The sequence below is a fragment of the Garra rufa genome, chromosome 5 (assembly GCF_049309525.1).
Source record: "Garra rufa chromosome 5, GarRuf1.0, whole genome shotgun sequence".
Classification (NCBI taxonomy): Eukaryota; Metazoa; Chordata; class Actinopteri; order Cypriniformes; family Cyprinidae; genus Garra; species Garra rufa.
The window spans coordinates 29,817,622-29,836,100 of NC_133365.1; the positions used below are offsets into that span (position 1 = coordinate 29,817,622).

The 18,479-nt window shown below is 36.8% G+C and overlaps 1 protein-coding gene across 1 annotated transcript; it reads left to right on the top strand.

Moving 5' to 3' along the window:
- The first annotated feature begins 1,410 nt into the window (after nt 1-1,410).
- Nucleotides 1,411-4,961, top strand: LOC141334819 (electromotor neuron-associated protein 1-like). Its single transcript, XM_073840044.1, has 2 exons — nt 1,411-1,645; nt 4,837-4,961. Exons 1-2 carry the CDS (start codon nt 1,459-1,461, stop codon nt 4,959-4,961), a joined length of 312 nt encoding a protein of 103 aa, XP_073696145.1. The 5' UTR covers nt 1,411-1,458.
- Nucleotides 4,962-18,479: the final 13,518 nt, after the last annotated feature.

The window sequence follows — 18,479 nt, forward strand, 5'->3', positions numbered from 1 at the left end:
AAGCTTTGCTGTAAAAAAGATGACTGAATACATGCAAACTGAGCATGACAGTTATATTAAGTGTGTATTTTATGGATGCCAAAGTAATATTTCACCTCAAAGTTATAAGGAAAAAGAGGGAAAAAGAATACAATATATCTAAAAATATATAATTTGCATAAAGAAAAACAAAGCCTATTTTAGGACCATCAGTTTTAACTTTGTGACATTATTTTCATGATTAGATGCACATTATATCATCATAAATGACAAATTACAAGTACAAATACTGATTTATAACAGTTTAAATAATATAGTTTTTCCACATCAATGATAATCACAGGGGTTTATTTTATATGAAAATAATATTGTTAAAGGCTAAATAAAACGATCTTTTCTTTTTGCAAAAATTGTATTTATTTATTTCTATTGTTTGGGGAAGTGAAATGTGTAAATGTACATGATAAGTTTTGTGAAGAACAGGGTAAGGGTGAGATTGGGATCTCTTAAAATATGATATTACTCCTCCATTATTTGCTCAAAATGTAATGAAAATGAATGGAAACTGCTACTTACATATATGAATTTATATGATTGAGATAATTTAGCAAAGAGTCAGTGTTTTCTGTTATGACTTGTTTTAAATCAAATTGTTTCAAATAACTTTATTGTTACGACTGTTTTACATACAGTCAAACCTAAATTTACTCAGACACCTTCAACATTTCTCACATTATTCGCTATAGTTTAGATAATTGTAATAAAATATGACAAGAACTCAAGAGTTAAACTGTGTCAGAACAAATTCAACTTATCTTGATCATGTGAGATGACTTTGATGTATGAAAACATGGTCAGGTCAAAGTATCTGAGTAATTTTTGGTCCCAAATTTTAATCTGTTTTATTGGTAGTCCACTGTATAAAGAATTTTGGGATATAATATTTCACAGTTTACTGTATTTTGCTATCCTCACTTACATAAATGATATAGTGTCCTGCACACACTAGTAACATAATATTTAAAATGAAAAATGAATAATTTTTGGTTTGACTATGCGATGTTGACAAAGCAACTGTGACAGAAAAGGAAATATTTAATAAATCAACACATTAAAAAATAAGGTGCCAGGAGCTACACTGTTTAATAAAACAACTGCAGTCTTCCAAGGCTAAACGTTTATGGATATTGCCACTCAATCCACATGTCAACAAGTTAGTCCAGTTTTAACGATAAATCCTGGACATCCGTTAATTATGTAACGCGTTTCAAGGTTCCGATTGGTCTCGCGCGGTTTTATGATTTGCTGCATGACATCAGCTGGATGAGAGGAGAGGCAGCAGCGGTTCCTCATCACTATGACACTCAGTCTGAGGATATAAAAGCCTGGGCCACTCCTTCTGCGCCCGCTGCACGGCTTCAGATAGCAGCTCACTTTTTGGTTGCCGGACAGAGAGTGAGTGAATGAGTGTCTGAGAGAATGGCGACGCTAGTTGATTCTATAGATACTCCAGCACCCTTCGGAGGTGTCAGCAGCATCAGGAACACGGCATCACCCACGGCCTCGACACATCACTTCGACGAGAGCAAATATTACCTGCTGGTGGTCATTGGAGAGCTGGTCACTGACGAGCATCTGAAGTGTGCCATTGCGGACATTGAGAAAGGTAGCCCAGCTGACACGAATAACAGTGCTTTAGTGCTGTTTATGCCTTGAATCTATTTTAAATGATGTTTGAAGACGTATGTCTGATGCAGATGGCTTTTCAAGTTCAATAGACTAACCTTGAACTCACTTTGGGATTGAATAGGTGATTTGAATGCGGGAACATAGCCACCAATTTCTGCTGACTGCAAGAAACTTTCCATGCATCATGTTATTGGATTTCTTTGTTGGGTGAATATGTAGATGGAAACTGTAGCGCAGCCCCTCCCTGTTAGTAACTGGCGAGTGCACTGCATTTCTTATCAAAGCCATCGCGTCGCGCCACCCCGTTTCCCAAAGACATCATCATCATCACCATCAGCACCATCACTGTTTTCACAGGGCGCAGCTCTATCTGATGATCCATATGTTGTTTTGGCCGTATTTTGGACGAACTTTAGTGTCTGACTTATTTATAGTGCGTCGATAAATAATGCGTATCGCTTGTTTTGCCGGGTGGATGATCGTTAAATGAAGCATCGATCGGCTCTGCAGTCAGGAGGTGCACCATCACTTTGGGTCTGCGTGGATTTGATGTTGCGCGCCAGTTCTTTGTTTCCTAAGCTCGTGTTTTCTTACTATATTCTTGTGTTGTTTTTGCGATTCATGTCGGGAATCACCCTAAATAACTACGAGAAAGATAATTAATTCAGTTTATCACGAATTCCATGAGTTAACCATATCAAACAGACAGTAGGCTAAGAGTGGCGTTGTATTGCAAAAGCCATAACTTTTGTTCACTTCACCAGACCTTAGAAACATTGTTGCTGCGCATCCCGATTTATTTCCATCCTTTTACATTCAACTCACTCCAGTCTAGTACGAAACCGGCTTGTAGGCGTGGCGCGGTCCGCACTGCAGTCCCTACGGAAAGTCAGAAGGGCCTCGCGTTCCTGCCAAAAAGGGCGTTTTTCAGTTAGTGGTGGGACGTTCGAGTCATCCCCGAACCGGTTCTTTTCAACAGTTCGTTTCAAAAACAGATTCGGCTGTTCTTCACGTCTAGACGTAATTACGTCGTCACGTGATGCTACATCCAGTTGTTTCAGTGAAGCAATAAGCAGGCGCATATTACGTTTTTAGTCACATCTTAGAAGTAACGTTAAGCGTGTTTATTCTGTCCCAGTTGAGCTCATACACAAGTCTTTTACAATATACACTACAAAATACTAGCTATATTTAAATGTACATCTCTTTGTGAAAAGTAGGCACTTCTGAGTAAAATGCTATTTTGTTTATGTCTTGATAAAACTGTCATAAACGCATTTCTAGTAGGCATATGCTTTAACATTTCTTCTCTTTGGATATTAAATTGTAACTCAAATCTTCGGTTCATTCGCTCTTGTTATCATCGTTTAGCTCGGTTCAATGAGTTCACGATTCAGTTCAGAGCGAGTTGGTTCAAGTGATTCATTAAAAAGATCCGACTCAGAAGATCGATTCGTGAATGAATCGGACAGTGTAGTTAATTTCACGCACTTTGTGGGAATCATTATCTGTTTGAGTTTGAGTGTGCAAGAAAAAATAAAAACAGAATCATCTCCCTTTTCATGTGCTATGAGGAGGCATTAGCATCACTTTGAGGATGTCTCTGCTTCCATATTGAACAATGTATGATTTTTTACATGTGTGACCCTGCAGCACAAAACCAGTCATAAGAGTCAATTATTTGAAATTTAGATTTATAATAAATAAGCTTTCAATTGATGTATGGTTTGTTAGAATAGGACATCTGGCCGAGATACAACTATTTGAAAATGTAATCTGAGGGTGCAAATCAAAATATTGAGACAATCACTTTTAAAGTTGTCCAAATGAAGTTCTTAGCAATGCAACTTACTAATCAAATATTACGTTTTGATATATTTACGGTACAAAAATTTACAAAATATCTTCATGGAACGTAATATCCTAATGCTTTTTGGCTTAAAAAAAATCATTTTGACCCATACAATGTATTTTTGACTCTTGCTACAAATACACCTGTGCTACTTAAGTTTTGTGGTCCAGGGACACATTTACTTGTTACCTTCACCTTACTGGACATTTCACTGCTTTTGTATTGTATTAATGTCTGATCTTCCATCTTCTAAATTCTAAACAAGCAAGTGACCAAGCCAGAAATGGAGGTGAAAACAGCAAAGCAGTGCTTTACAGGAAACCATAAAGTCACCATTTAATATCTGTGTATTACTACTTGCCTTGAGGGCATACAGTATGAGTTGTTTGTGGTAGAAGAAATAAAGGGGTAATATTCTTTTGTGGTCCCACGAAGGGAGCAAGTATGCCATCATAAAAAGAAAACATGTTTACACACAATGTGAACAACCGTCTTAACCTTTTACATTGTGATCCTGAGAAATGTTCTCTTCAACACATAATTTCTCTTCTGGCTAACCATTGATCATAAAGAGGATTAGCACAGACATCCTGTCTCAGAACATTTTATAGATATTTCCATACATTGATTGACTTTTGCGGGTAAACCAACAGAGCATGACATTTATGCCGCGTTCCAGGCAACCCGTAACCCGTGTTTTTCCAACCTTCTACCAGTGAAAGTGCACTGGAACGGCAGTCAAACCCATGACTTCCCACTCGTGAACTCGTACTAAATCGATGTACTCCCAGGTCCGAGTTCTGACGATCATAGCCCATGAAACAACAATGTCAGCCCTAATGGGTGCGGTGTTTATGCAAGTAGTACACAGTGGAAAAATAGACTTTAGGACAATATAACATTGCAATCAAATTAATAATAATATAAAAATAATAATAATTCATAAATGTGCCCAGGCAGTTTGGTGTGACTTGCCTGGAACACTACAAAGTCGTGAGTCGTGGTTTGAAGTGGTGATTTACCAGTTAAAAAACCTGCTTGGAACGCAGCATTAATTCCGTGAACTGGGCTTCAATTCAATATACAAGGAAACCCAATCTGATTATTTAAATACCTTGCTAGATTGATCAGATCTACAGTAAAGTATGTTATTTAATTACGCACAACTGAGTTTCAGATCTCTCCCTGGTGTATTGCTAAATTCTTCATACTCAAGGTGCTGAGTAAACATACATTTAATGGAGATCTGGCCTCTTCACAATCTATAAAAAGTGCAACACATTTTATGTTTTCACACTTTTCCCTCTGATTTGCAGGAATTCGATCATGGGACACAAACCTGATTGATTGTAACCTGGACCAGGAGCTGAAGCTTTTTGTTTCTCGACACTCTGCCAGGTTTTCAGCCGACGTGAGAGGTAGGCTGAACATGATCTGCTGACTTCTTATCCCTTAGCCAGCTCAAAACTCTTATGTAGCATTTTATGATAACCTAATATTAAATATTTAAAACACTAGCGAGCCCAAAGTTCAATAGTGGTACATTAAAGAGCAAGTATTTTGTACTGCTTATTTTCTCCATATAAAAATTAGCAGCACCATGACTTAGCAAAATCTCTGATGTTACAAGGCTAGAAAAACAGCTAGAAAATCTAATTTACAGTCTATAAATATAAACAGGAAGAGTTCCAATGACATATTTTCAGTGCCAACTAAATCAGCTTGTCGAGGATGAAAGATGTGACAATCACTTAAGCGGTTCGGTGCCTGAATCTATATCTGCATTATACCCGTTTGCATTTCTTCCGTAGTGCTTTGCTCTGTGGCTCTTCTGAACATCTCTATCACAACAGCAATATGTTGTTACATAATTTCAGCTGTTAAGTAAAAGCGTAGCGATTCTTATCAGTTTATTAGCACTTACCATGCAAACGGTGGTTAGCTTCTCTACTTCTTTCTATCTTCAACCTTTTTCTATATCTAGAGTGAACTACTTCTTTCACATTATGATTTTTTGGTGAGTTCCTGATGAATTCTTTTGATGAAGATAAAAGAGGTGGGTTTAGACGGTCTGCCTGAAGCTCCGTCTGGATCAAACCTTGTCCCTGGTGTCCCCTCCTCTGTCCTCCCTACACCCTCGCTCCGTCTGTCTGCCTCTGGATCTTTAATTTTCTCCATTTTTCTCTCTCATGCTGAATTGCTGCGAGGGATGAAAAGCTGGATGAAGATAATTAGCTGAAAAATTAATGACAATGGTTTTGTCTCCTTTTGAACTCAAGGCTTCACACATAGAGCTTCAAACGCAGTCAGACCTGAACAATAGAGAATTTTTCACCAAACAGCAGGAAATTGTGGGAGTTTAACCATAATGGAAATATCTTCCAGAGAGACACTCAGTCTGCTAATGTAAGCAAATGATGAGCCAACACTGACCTTTAATGATGGAAATGTAATCTGTGCTTGAACACACACGCACACACATAGCACTATAGCTTAATAGCACAATAAATTACACTCATCATGACTGTCTCCATGATTATATATGTTAGTGCAGGAAGCACTTGAGACGGTTCCGGTATTGCCGTTAGGCAGCAAAGCTCATTACTTTGTTGAGATCATCAGAATTCAGTATGGAATTCCTATTTACCCATATGAATGGCTGCCAGAGGAGGACAAAACATGAATATATCATTGGCTACTAATCCCCCCCTTTAGGATAAACATGACACGTGTAGGTGTTGGTTCATTTCCATAATCAGATTTATTTCTCGATGGGTGGCTTTATACAAAGCTTTTTAGAAAATTAACAGAGGAATTTGCATTGTGCCGCTTTTGGCCATTAAGCCTTTTAAGTGCAAAGCCATTAGCTGTCCACCACAGACAAATACCTAGTGGATGTCTTGATAATTGATTTACCCCACCGGCCTCCCTCTCCTTTTTTACAGCAATTCCAATTTTATAACACTTCTTGTTACTTTCAAAGGATTTTAATTGAATTTAGTTTTTAATAGTTTTCAGTGTAGAATATGAAAGAGTTGTAGGATAATTATCTGTTGAACTCTCTGAGGGTTAGATAAATGGGGGCAGGGAGAAGGCGGGTTATTACTAGTTAGCAGGGTGGAGGGCAAAATATAAATCATTAAACGTCTGAGGCCTGTGAATAGTACAGGGAGACTTGAGACTCACATACACACATATACACTACCAGTCAAAGGTTTTTGAACAGTAAGAATAGAAGTTTTTTTTAAAGGCTCTTCTGGTCACCAAGCCTGCATTTATTTGATCCAACTTACAGCAAAAGCAGTATTTTTGTTTATATATTTTTAGAACATTTTTTTTTTTTTTTACTATTTTTACATAACAGCTTTCTATTTGAATATATTTTAAAATGTATTTCATTCCTGTGATCAAAGTTATTCATCATCATTACTTGAGTCTTCAGTGTCACATGATTCTTCAGAAATCATTCTAAAATGCTGATTTGCTGTTCAAGAAACATCAGTGTTAAAAACAGTACAGTCTTTTAATTATTCTTTAATGAATAGAAAGAAGGATCTGGAGTAATGATGCTAAAAAATCAGCTTTGAAATCACAGGTTTTTGCTGTACTTTGGATCAAAGAAATGCAGCCTTGGTGAGCAGAAGAAACCTCTTTAAAAAATATAAAAAATCTTACTGTTCAAAAACTTTTGACTGGTAGTATTTATTCATTTAGTAAATGTTTTTATTCAAAGCAGTGCACAGATGAGGAACATGACAAGCAAACTGTAAAAAGACAAAATATTGTTATTCACATAATTCACAATCAAACAAAAGGAAGAAAATAAGAAAGAAAAAACGAAGCCACAAACAAGAAATCATCCATTTTAGATTAACTCCTTTGTTCAGAATACCATCCCGATGCCTTTGAAACATTTGGAGCCCCAGTCAGAATCACTAACAGAAGATGAATCACAGTGTGAAATTTGGAAAAGAGATTACAGTAAAAAAGACGAGGAAGCACTTGAAAGAATACTTGAGAGAGAATTATGAAAGAGGTAATATTGTGTCTGTGAGGCTCAGGAGATAAAAGGAATGTGGAGGATCCCTTTGCTTTTGAGGTACTTCAGGGCCTTTGGAGGATAAGCATATGGTACCTGAACTTTGACTTTTTCATAGCTTTGAGTCGAGACTGAGGCGTAAAAATGTGCCTGGAGGTTTAAAATTAGATCAGCTATCGTAGCCCAGCAGATTCGTACAGCATCAGACAGTGCAGTATGTAATCAATAATAATGAATCAGCTTCTGTAATGTAATCAATAAGAACTTAACAAATGATTGCATTGTCTACTGTGTATCTGCTCATTTGGAATTACGTGATATTATAAATATTAACAGTATGACATATGAACTGGAAATGTGATACATTATTATGTCATATTATAAAGTAATATGGTAATACTTTGTTAAAATAGGTTTCTTTCAACAGCATGACAATTTAAAGGAACAGTTCATTCAAATTTGTAATTTACTTACTTATTTACCTCTTGTTCCAAACATTCTGTGGAAAACAAATGTAAAAATAAAATATAATGGATATCAAGTCATTTCAATACAGTTTTATAGTCATATTGTCCAGGGCATGTTTGCAAATTACAGATTTTTTTGTACAATCATACAGTGCCTTGCGAAATTATTCATACCCCTTCATTTTTTTCACATTTTGTTATGTTGCTGCCTTATGTTAAACTACTTTAAATTACTTTTTTTTTCCCCACATCAATCTACACTCCCCACTCCATAATGGCAAAGCAAAAAATAGGTTTTTAACATTTGTGCAAATTTATTAAAAATAAAAAACTGAAAAGATCCCGTTGCATAAGTATTCATACCCTTTTCTGGGACACTCGAAATTTAGCTCAGGAGCATTCATAAATATTAATAATATTAAAAATCTGCTGCATTGAAGGTTCACAGAAGCATTATCCATAAGCGTTGCACATCTGCATTTGGCAATTATCTGCCATTCTTTGCCTCACCTTTTCACCTCTCAAGCTCTGTCAGCTTGGATGGGGGCTGGCAGACATTTTCTAGAGTCCTAGTTGTTCCAATCGTCTTCCATTATGGATAAAGCTTCTGTGAACCTTCAATGCAGCAGATTTTCTTCTAAACTCTTCCCTAGATCATTGCCTTAACGCAAGTCTGTCACTGAGCTCTACAGGCAGTTATCTTGACCTCAGGACTTGGTTTTTGCTCTGATATGCATTTTCAGCTGTTAGACCTTTTCTGAGAGGTGTGTGCCTTTCTAAATCATGCTCATTCAAATGAATTTGCCACAGTTTAACTCCACTCGAAGTGTAGTAACATCTAGAAGCAATATGAATGCTCCTGAGCTAAGTTTCGAGTGTCCCAGAAAAGGGTATGAATACTTATGCAACGGGATCTTTACAGTTTTTTATTTTTAATAAATTTGCACAAATGTTAAAAACCTATTTTTTGCTTTGCCATTATGGAGCAGGGAGTGTAGATTGATGTGGGAAAAAAGTAATTTAAAGTAGTTTAACATAACGCAGCAACATAACAAAATGTGAAAAAAATGAAAGGGTATGAATAATTTCGCAAGGCACTGTATGTGACCCTGGACCAAGAGTCAATTTTTAAAAGAAGAATAAATAAGCCTTAAGAACAATATTTGGCAGAGATACAACTATTTAAATATCTGAAATCTGAGGGTGCAAAATACTGAAAATATTGAGAAAATTGCCTTTAAAGTTGTCCAAATGAAGTTCTTAGCAATGCATATTACTAATCAAAAATGATGTTTTGATATATTTACAATAGGAAGTTTACAAAATATCTTCACGGAACATAATCTTTACTTAATATCCCAATGATTTGTGGCATAAAAGACTGGTTTTGTGGTCCAGGGTCTCATATAATATCTTTGTTTGATGTAAATTAGTACTATATAAAGCGCTGCAAAAATACAAGTGACTTGATTCGTTTTGAGTCTCTGTAGTGTACTTCTGTTTTTACATTTGAGGTCTTTGGTCAACCCAGGCTCATGAAAATACATATATACATTTCTGCAACACTGTAATTACGTTCCTTACTGCTTGTTTTGTGGCATTCATTGTGAAATGTTCGGAGAGTGGTGCTAAAACACGTTTAATACATGACAGTGGGACGTTTTAAGTTTTTTATTATGCTGTTTGAGGTACATATTGCGACTTTTCAGAATTCAAATATCCAGGGAGTGTCGCTAAAGGTTAATGCTCTATCATGTTGGAGATATCCCCTACCCCAAACCCAACCCTAAACCTAACCAATAGTGTTAACAAATGCAAAAGTGATATAAAAATGCATTTGTTGATGCAGCCGTGCTATTTAAACTTCCTTATGCAGATCTGAGCTGTAGTTTCACAGGGTTTGTAACGAAGCTCCTCATCACTCAAGTGCAACACCGTATCGTGTGAGCTACAGAGCAAACCTACTGAATTAGAAAACCCATGCATATATGAAGCTGTATATGTGACGACAATCTTCAAGAGTATCAGTTCTCAAACCGTGCAGGATGTTAAAATAGTTTTGAAGCATAATATTCTGAAAGTAATTGTGTAATTAGGCTTTAATAATCAACTCTACCTGTAAATCAACTTTGTGTAAAAAGGAATAAACATTGTCTGAGTTTTACAGCCATAGTGTTAATTTCAACTGGAAACTCCAGTGATTTGTACATATAGGTACACTTTTTTTAGTCTTGCAGAAATGTATATAGAGGCTCAGGCACGTATTTCCAATAAGCCTAGGTAGCTTAAAACTGAGCCTAAAATGATGTCTAACGTGCTTCGCTTTGATGTAGGGCCTAGAAAGTGATTAATATGCATATCATGAAGCTTTTTGTTCGAACTGCAAATCCTGCTGCAGTAGAGTCTATGAGACTAAATGTTTTTTAACAGGAACTGTTTTAAGTGGTATTGATATTTCTAACTATTGGTATGTGCGTTCAAAAGGGCTCTGCTATGTTCTTTTCAAAATCCTATTTTGGCATCGAAAGGACAGGACAGAGACAAAGTGAGGGAGAAAGTCAAGTTCACGTTCATGCCATTGTGTTTGTGTGGATGCTTTGTTTGTGCGCTGTGGTGAGTGTCCTCAGATGAGGCTGCCTGCCCAAAGGGTGTTCAGTCTGTATTAGTATCAGAGACAGTGTGAGTTGAGATCAGGACAAGAGGGGTGAGGACAGGGTTGAGTGTGAGTGTGGCAGCACAAAGTTAGTGGAAGTTAAACAATACTGCGGCTGACACATCTGCCCCCACAATCAAACTGGAATGGAAGTAGTCCATCAAATATGCATTTAGCTTACTAAGAGCTCTTAAGAGCTAAGTTTGGAGTTATGTTCCATATCTACAACATGATATGCCTTTTTTAAGGTGCTGTAATCGATTTCAGATATTTTGCTGAGTTCTGCCTTTTTTTCTATGTTTAACTACACGCTCTCTCTCAAACACAAAAAGCTATACAAATCTGAATACGCATAATTATTCACATGAAAAGAGGATTTCGAATTTGCTGTTTTTTGATGGGCAAAAAAGGTGGTCCACCACCTGTTTGCACAGGGGAGAGACAGGTGTCACAGAGACAGCTTTGATCCTTTTTTATTGATATCTGAAAGATGGTGGAAAGCTAGTTAGATACTTAGAAATTGTAGTCTGTTACTGATTCCAAGTTACATGACAAAAATTGTAGTTTGTAACGTAATCCATTACATTACACATTTTTGGTAATATGATCTGGCTACTTTTTGATTACTTTTGACCAGTGGCGGACTGGGACTAAAAAACAGCCCTGGACTTTGACTCAGCTCAGCCCACAACAACAGATGTGTGTGAAAGCTAATCAGCAGCAGACACAGGTCTCAAAATACTTAAATCTTAACCCTTATGTTTTATCTTCCAAATTATAGCATTATCTCTGATGTTGACTAAAAGATGTGTTAAAAGCATAGTGTGGAATACTCACAGAAATAAACAGCCCTCTTTTAATGTCTCTCTGCTGAAAAACTATTCAGATGAGGTGACTACCTAAAACATACAAAAACAAATGGTAGAAATGGCATGCAATCTTAAACTATATTTATTACTTAATAATCTCTTAATTAATTTGTGCAAAAAATACGGCTCTGCAAAAACTGTTCATCTAACCAAGTCAAAAAATCTTGTTTCCAGCTAAAAAGTATTTTTGATCTTGTTTTTGAGACTTATATACTAAGCAAGAGCAGAAGAGGTTATTTTATTAATCTTATTTTGAGTATATTTGTCTTATTTTGAGAATTCTTAGCAAATTCTTGTTTCATTGGCAGATTATTTCACTTACTTTAAGAAGCTTTCAACTAACCTAAGCCTTAAAATTCTTGATTTTAGTCGAAAACTTCTTAAATTAAGTGAAACAATCTACCAATGAAATGAGACAAATCACACTTGGCAAGAATTCTAAAAATAAGGCATATATACTCAATATAAGATTAATAAACTAACACCTTATACTCTTGCTTATATAAGTAACAAGGTTAAAAATACTTTTTTAGCAGGAAACAATTTTTTGACTTGATTAGATGGAGTTTTGCAGTGTGCACAAAAACGGTTTAATTAATTACTTATTAAATATTTATTCTGCCTTCATGTTAATGCAGCGGCATGTTTATATCGTGTTTTATAGCTAATCAACTGTAAAAACTGCAATAGTTTTATTTGATTGGGGTATAGATAAAAATGTAGCAACCTGAAATTACATTTGCTAAAGTCAGATAACCAAGGAAATAACCCTAATTATCCTCCTTTCATGCTTACTTGCACTTACTTGCAATGCACTTTTCTGGGGAACTTCCCCCTGTTCCTGCACCTGTCCCTCATCTCTATGTCCCTGTGCTGCTGCGGCCGCAGTCTCCTCCTTCACACCCTTTTCTTTCCTTTTTTTTCCCCTATTACCAACACCTGCAGTATCCATGTTCTTTCTCTCACATGGGCTGTGTCCAAATTCAGGGTCTGCATCCTCCTTAGGATCCTTCCTACCAGGTTGAAGGAGGAGGGGTCCTCCGAAGACCGCAAAACCTGGAAGTAGGTGGCAGTGAATTTGGACAGCCTACACTTCTTTCAGTTCCCTCTCTTCCCCGTTGCTCATATCCTGTCGCCTAGAAACCTTGAATGCGCTAAGCAAGAAGTAAGGTTATCTGTACTGCACAAAACAAAATAACTACTCTTTCATCCCTAAAAGCGTTAAAAACACCTTCAATCACCAACAAGAAATTAGCTGTGTGTAAGGGGATATTCACACAGGCAGTAAGAAAGAAGCTAGTTTATGAAAGTGCTGTTTTTTATCATATATACATACAAATGTAAAAAAAAAAAAAAAGCTTAACGTTAAAACCAAAGGCCAAACTAGACAACCGCTGTAAAAACATATTTTTTGAAACGACAGTTTTTTTAAACTTCCATCATTACTACCGCTTGCTTCGTCCGCCATTATATGAAAATACTGGAAGCGCTCTGCCGAAAGGAATTGTGGGATAAGTAGGACGGGAAAGGATTCACCAGACCCATCCTTCAAATTCGGGGAAAAGGAGGACGTATTTGTGGGCCGCATTTGAAGGATCCTATGAATTTGGACAGCCTTCGTCGCTGCGCTGTGACGTAACATCCTTCAAATGAGTCCTCCGAAGGATGTAGACCCTGAATTTGGACACAGCCATGCACTTGTAAACGGTTGAGTGACAAGCATTGACGAGTGAGCTTGCGCATCTATGGGCTTGTAGGCGCATTGTTGCCACCTATCGGTCTTGACATGGAACAACAGTAAATTATGAGCAAGAAAAAAAAAAAAGAAGAAAAAAAAAAAAAAAAACTGTGACGGCTGCACAGAGGCCGACGGCCGTCCTGCTGCAGCGGCCGTTCTGGTATTCTCCCGAACGTCCAGACGGCCAGTCCGCCCCTGCTTTTGACCTAACTTGTTTATCATATTCATTTTAACAGGACAATCTTGTATCATATTGACATAAAAATACAAAGAGTAAGAAAATATATTCCATTCATTGTACTTAAAAACACGAAGTTTATTAAACATTACATTACATCAAGGTTTCCCAAACTGGGACTCGTAAATGCACCGCAGTGGGTTTGTGAATTTAATGAAAAACTAATAATTAATTAAATCTTAAATTAAAATAAATCATTTTAAAATCAATCAAAATAAAACACTAGAAACATGCTAAAACAATACTTGATTATTAAAATATATATTTTAAATTCTCAGGGGGACTTAAAGTTTATATATCAGATGAAAGAGGTTCAAATGACAAAAAAAGTTTGGGAATCCCTGCATTACATGTAAATAAGAATGTTTCTGAAAGCCTTAGTAACACATGGTTAAATGACCTGAGTGATAATTCAAATAAAATTAATGTGTTCATCACTAGTTGATGCAATACTAAAACAGTTTTTAAACCTGAAATGATTTTTGTGAATTGAGTGGTCAAATGCTGTGTCGCCACCTGACTAGTGACTGGTCTTTGTGTGAATGTCCACAAAACTGGACTTTCCGAGTATATATAAGCAGTAGTATTATAGAAAGAACATTAAAAGATAAAAAAAGCATAATTAGGAAGTATCAATGAAGTATTAATAATTTATTGCTATTGCGTGAATAATATGTAATCATGTAATCAATAAAAAAGTAACTGTAGTCTGATTATGAGTATTTTAAAATGTACATTTTTGGGATTTGATTACATAATCCAAATTACATGTAATCGGTTACTACTCAGTTTGGTCCGTAACCTCTATTTGACACAAATAAAGGAATAGCTCACCCAAAAATGAAAATTTTCTCTCATTTACACAAACTGATATTGTCAACCTAGTCTCATGCGGAAAACGTACCTGTGGGCGAGCCGCAAAATACGTACCAATAAGTACATACCACTGCAGTTTCCAACAGAAGTGATGCCAAAAGAGTGTTTTTTTTTCCACTGGTACAGATGAACGTACATATGGTATGTTTTATGTGATGTTGGTTTTGTACATGTCACTGCAGTTCTGACTTGAAATCTCCATTGAGTGACGCTATAACGATAATTCTCTGTGACGTTTTAAAATAACGTACCATCTGCACTACATCTAAACCCGACAGTATATGAACAAAAGTGAATGTGATGTAAAAACACAATCGCAAACATGCTGCTTTAGCTTGTTTTTCGATCTCTCATCTTGAGTCATGTTTTTTATGGGATGTGTACCCAAGGATTCCGCATCCTAAGTTAAATTCTGTCCAGGCTGAGCTACTAAGCAAGCTTGTTAAGTCCGGTTTTGTGTCCATTTTCGACCCCCTACCAAATTATTACCCCTCTCGTTGAAATTGCTACATGATTGCCTAATCCCAACCCCTCCTCCAGACCTAACCCTAACCCTACCAATACTCGGGGGGTAGTAATCTGGTGGGGGTCAACACCGGAAAGCGAAACATATGGAGCTGTAATCATAACTGTGTATGAAAACGTTTACAAGTGCCCGCTGTTTTACCGCCTCTAGTGTTAATTTCTGTTGGAAACTGCAGTGATTTGTACTTATTGGTACGTATTTTGCCTTTTGCGAAAAAGTTCCCACAGGTACGTTTTCATCATGAGATTAGGTAGGATAATGTTCCAAACCTGTATGGCTTTGTTTTTTCAGCTGAACGCAAAAAAAGATCTTTTGAAAAATGTTTCAGTTGTATTAGCCCATACAATGCAAGTCAATGGGGTCCAAATCAGCAGTGAGGAGAAAAAACAGCAAAACATTCCAATGTCAGGTTTGGAAAATCAAGGTAAGGTGGGGGATCATTTCATCATAAAAGCTCCATTTTACCCAACCATGTGGACAATAGTCGATGGCAGCGGCAACATTTTCCAAGGGCAGAGAAAAACTCTGCTATCGACCATGGCGTAATTTGTCCGAACTGTAGTTCGCACCACTGACTCTAATCACATTTTTTCTCTCCATCTCTTTGGAGTTCCCGACAGCAGCTGTTTTTGTCGCATAAATGGGCTTCCCCCCGGTGTGAGGCTGGCCTTGTAATGAAGCAGCTTTTCTGCTTGCGTGAGTCTGGGTGTGTGCTGGGCAGCTGGAATAGCATTCGTGACAGGTTACTGCCACCTCAGCCATTTTAACGGAGGAGAAAGAGAATCATTCATTAACAATACACAGATGCCTATGCTCTAAAGAATATCTGCAGCTAAACTAGAGCAGAGATTACTGCAGTGAAATGACTGCAACACCTCAGAACACAATTGTAGAGAAGAAATGAAGCCACGGTGTGTTCTACATCAAATACGCTCCACTTGCTATGAGGATGTCAATTTCAACAAAGGCAAACGTAGTTTCCCTTGTTTAATTCATTTCTTCCATCCCATAGCTCCTCCCTCCCATCTTCATACTGATCTTGATGAAGCAGACTGTCCCAAAGGGACTCTAGATCCCACTGCTAATGATCAAAAAGAGAGTGGCCCATATTGGGACAAGGAGTCTCAGATATGCTGTATACCTACTTGAAAATAAAAAAATTGAATAAAAAACACTTTTAACACTAATTAATTACTACCCTTAGGAAAACCTCACACATTCCGTGGTTGTTGCTATTAAACAGTAAACTATTAAACATAAGCTTACTGAGTCAGTCTATGCAATGCTAGTTATCCCTTTAAAATGTTTAGTTTATATAGAGATATATTTTGTGGGGAGTGGTCATAAAAGGCAACACAATGCAAGGGAAATAGAAGAAAGAGATACAGGTACACTGAATTTGTTGAGATGAGGGAATATGGAAAGGAATGAATTCAGAGTGTTAATGATGACTCAGCAGGTGGGAAACACACTGTAATTACCTACACTGCATGAGAGAGCCACCTGGATTTATGCACAAACAATTACAGACTCACAAACATACACAAACCCAAGGAGAGCAGTCTTTAAAACCCACTCAGAACCTACAAAATATCAAATAGGTTGATGAGAGAAAAACACTAAAGATCTTTTTATAGACCTTTCTGAGGTTTAGGTAAGACATTAGGTCACATTGCATTGAACTGCATACAGCTGTTCCTTTTTTCCAACACAGGAGGGATCATACAAAATGCATGTTATTTTTTATTTAGTGCATACCTGAATAAGATATTTCACATAAAAGACATTAACATATACTCCACAAGATAAACATCCTTCAGGTCCCAAAGATTCTTTGTTTTTTCAGCATTTTTGTGTATTTTAACCCTTTTCAACAATGACTGTATGATTTGAGATCCATCTTTTCACACTGAGGACATCTGAGGGACTCATATGCAACTATTACAGAAAGTTCAAACGCTCACTGATATTCCAGAAGGAAAGAACGATGCATTAAGAGCCGGGGGTGAAAACTTTTGAATGGAATGAGGATGGTAACATTTTTCTTATTTTGCCTAAATATCATATTTTTTGTCATTAAGTACTGTCCTTCAGAATGTACAGAAGATATTTACATGTTTCCCAGAAGACAAAATAAGTTAGATTTACCCTGATCTTTAAATTCAAAAAGTTTTCAGCCCCTGACTCTTAATGCATCGTTTTTTCTTTCTGAAGCATCAGTGAGTGTTTAAACCTTCAAATACGCAAAAATGCTGAAAAACCAAAGTATATGTGGGACCTGAAGGACTTTTCTGAAGAACAGCAGGCAGTGTGACTGTTCAGAACAAACAAGGGACATATGAACAACTATCACTTACAAAAACAACACTGTATTAAAATTCAAGTAAACTTTTGTAAATTTTTGTATGTAAACTTTTAAACAGGGTCATTTTTATTAATTCAACTATAATTTTCTGTTGTGGACTATAAATGTCCTTTAGGTGAAATATCTTATTCAGGTCAGTAATATATGAAAAATAACATGCATTTTGTATGATCCTTCTTATTTTGGTAAAATAATTAACATTTCGCAGATTCTGCAAGATATATGTATATTTCTGCTTTTAACTTTAACTGTATTCATGAATCATGAAATCTGTGAGAATGTTTGCACACTTTTACATACTTGAGTGAATGAGACTCAATATCTGCAATGTAAACTCTCTGATGCATCAAAGCATGTAATTTATCTATAAGGCTTTTTTACAACTAATTTTGGCTGTAGTGTGACCAGGCATGTAAGAGGTTGTACACTGTTAAGTGCAAATGGAAAAACACAAATGGTTTTAGATTTAGACCTTGAAATTTTAAAACGCTATAGTCTTTTTCTTCAAGCAATTTTCAGCACTTATGGAGCGCCTGGTCGCTGAACCTTTACAAACAACCTCAGAGGGGGGATTATGAGACTATGAACAACAATTGCTGAATGAGCGATGAGGCTGATGTTACAGAAGGGGCTCACAGACCTTCTGCAGTAATAGCAAACACTCTAGTACTGACAGTGACAGAGTTGACCGATTCCTGCAAGCTCACAGTCTCACCGCTTCAGGACAGCTTGATGAATTTATAATAGGACTGATTCACCCAGATAGAGATTGTGAGCCATTTGGGCAGGGGATGGGAAATATGAGATATTGAAAAATCAAAGGCGGAATTATATTGTCAATAAAGTCATATTGTCAAAGGACAGGATGTACAGAGAAAATTCTACGCTAGCCGAGAAAAGGGGACCCACGGTGGAATACTAGAAGCTTTTTTATGTTCCACCCATGAGGTGATTGAAAGAGAAAGGATGACAAGTTGTTGGAGGAGGGCAGAGGTTAATTGGATATCTGTGTCAATAGAGCGTATAGAGAAATGAGGAAAAGAAGGAGAGAGTAGGTGCATGAGTACACACTAGGCAATTAAGTAAGACAGATAAAAAAAACTACCCCCTGACCATCATAACCATTTTGACTGCAGATTTAACTTCAAGCTCAATAAGGCAAATTTGCATGACAAAAGAAGCTGAAAG

What these genes read in the sequence shown, in the direction of transcription:
- LOC141334819 (XM_073840044.1), top strand. Translation starts at nt 1,459, where the DNA reads ATGGCGACGCTAGTTGATTCTATAGATACTCCAGCACCCTTCGGAGGT. An exon ending in CATTGCGGACATTGAGAAAG is followed by an intron (nt 1,646 to 4,836) that starts GTAGCCCAGCTG and finishes TCTGATTTGCAG; the next exon opens with GAATTCGATCATGGGACACA.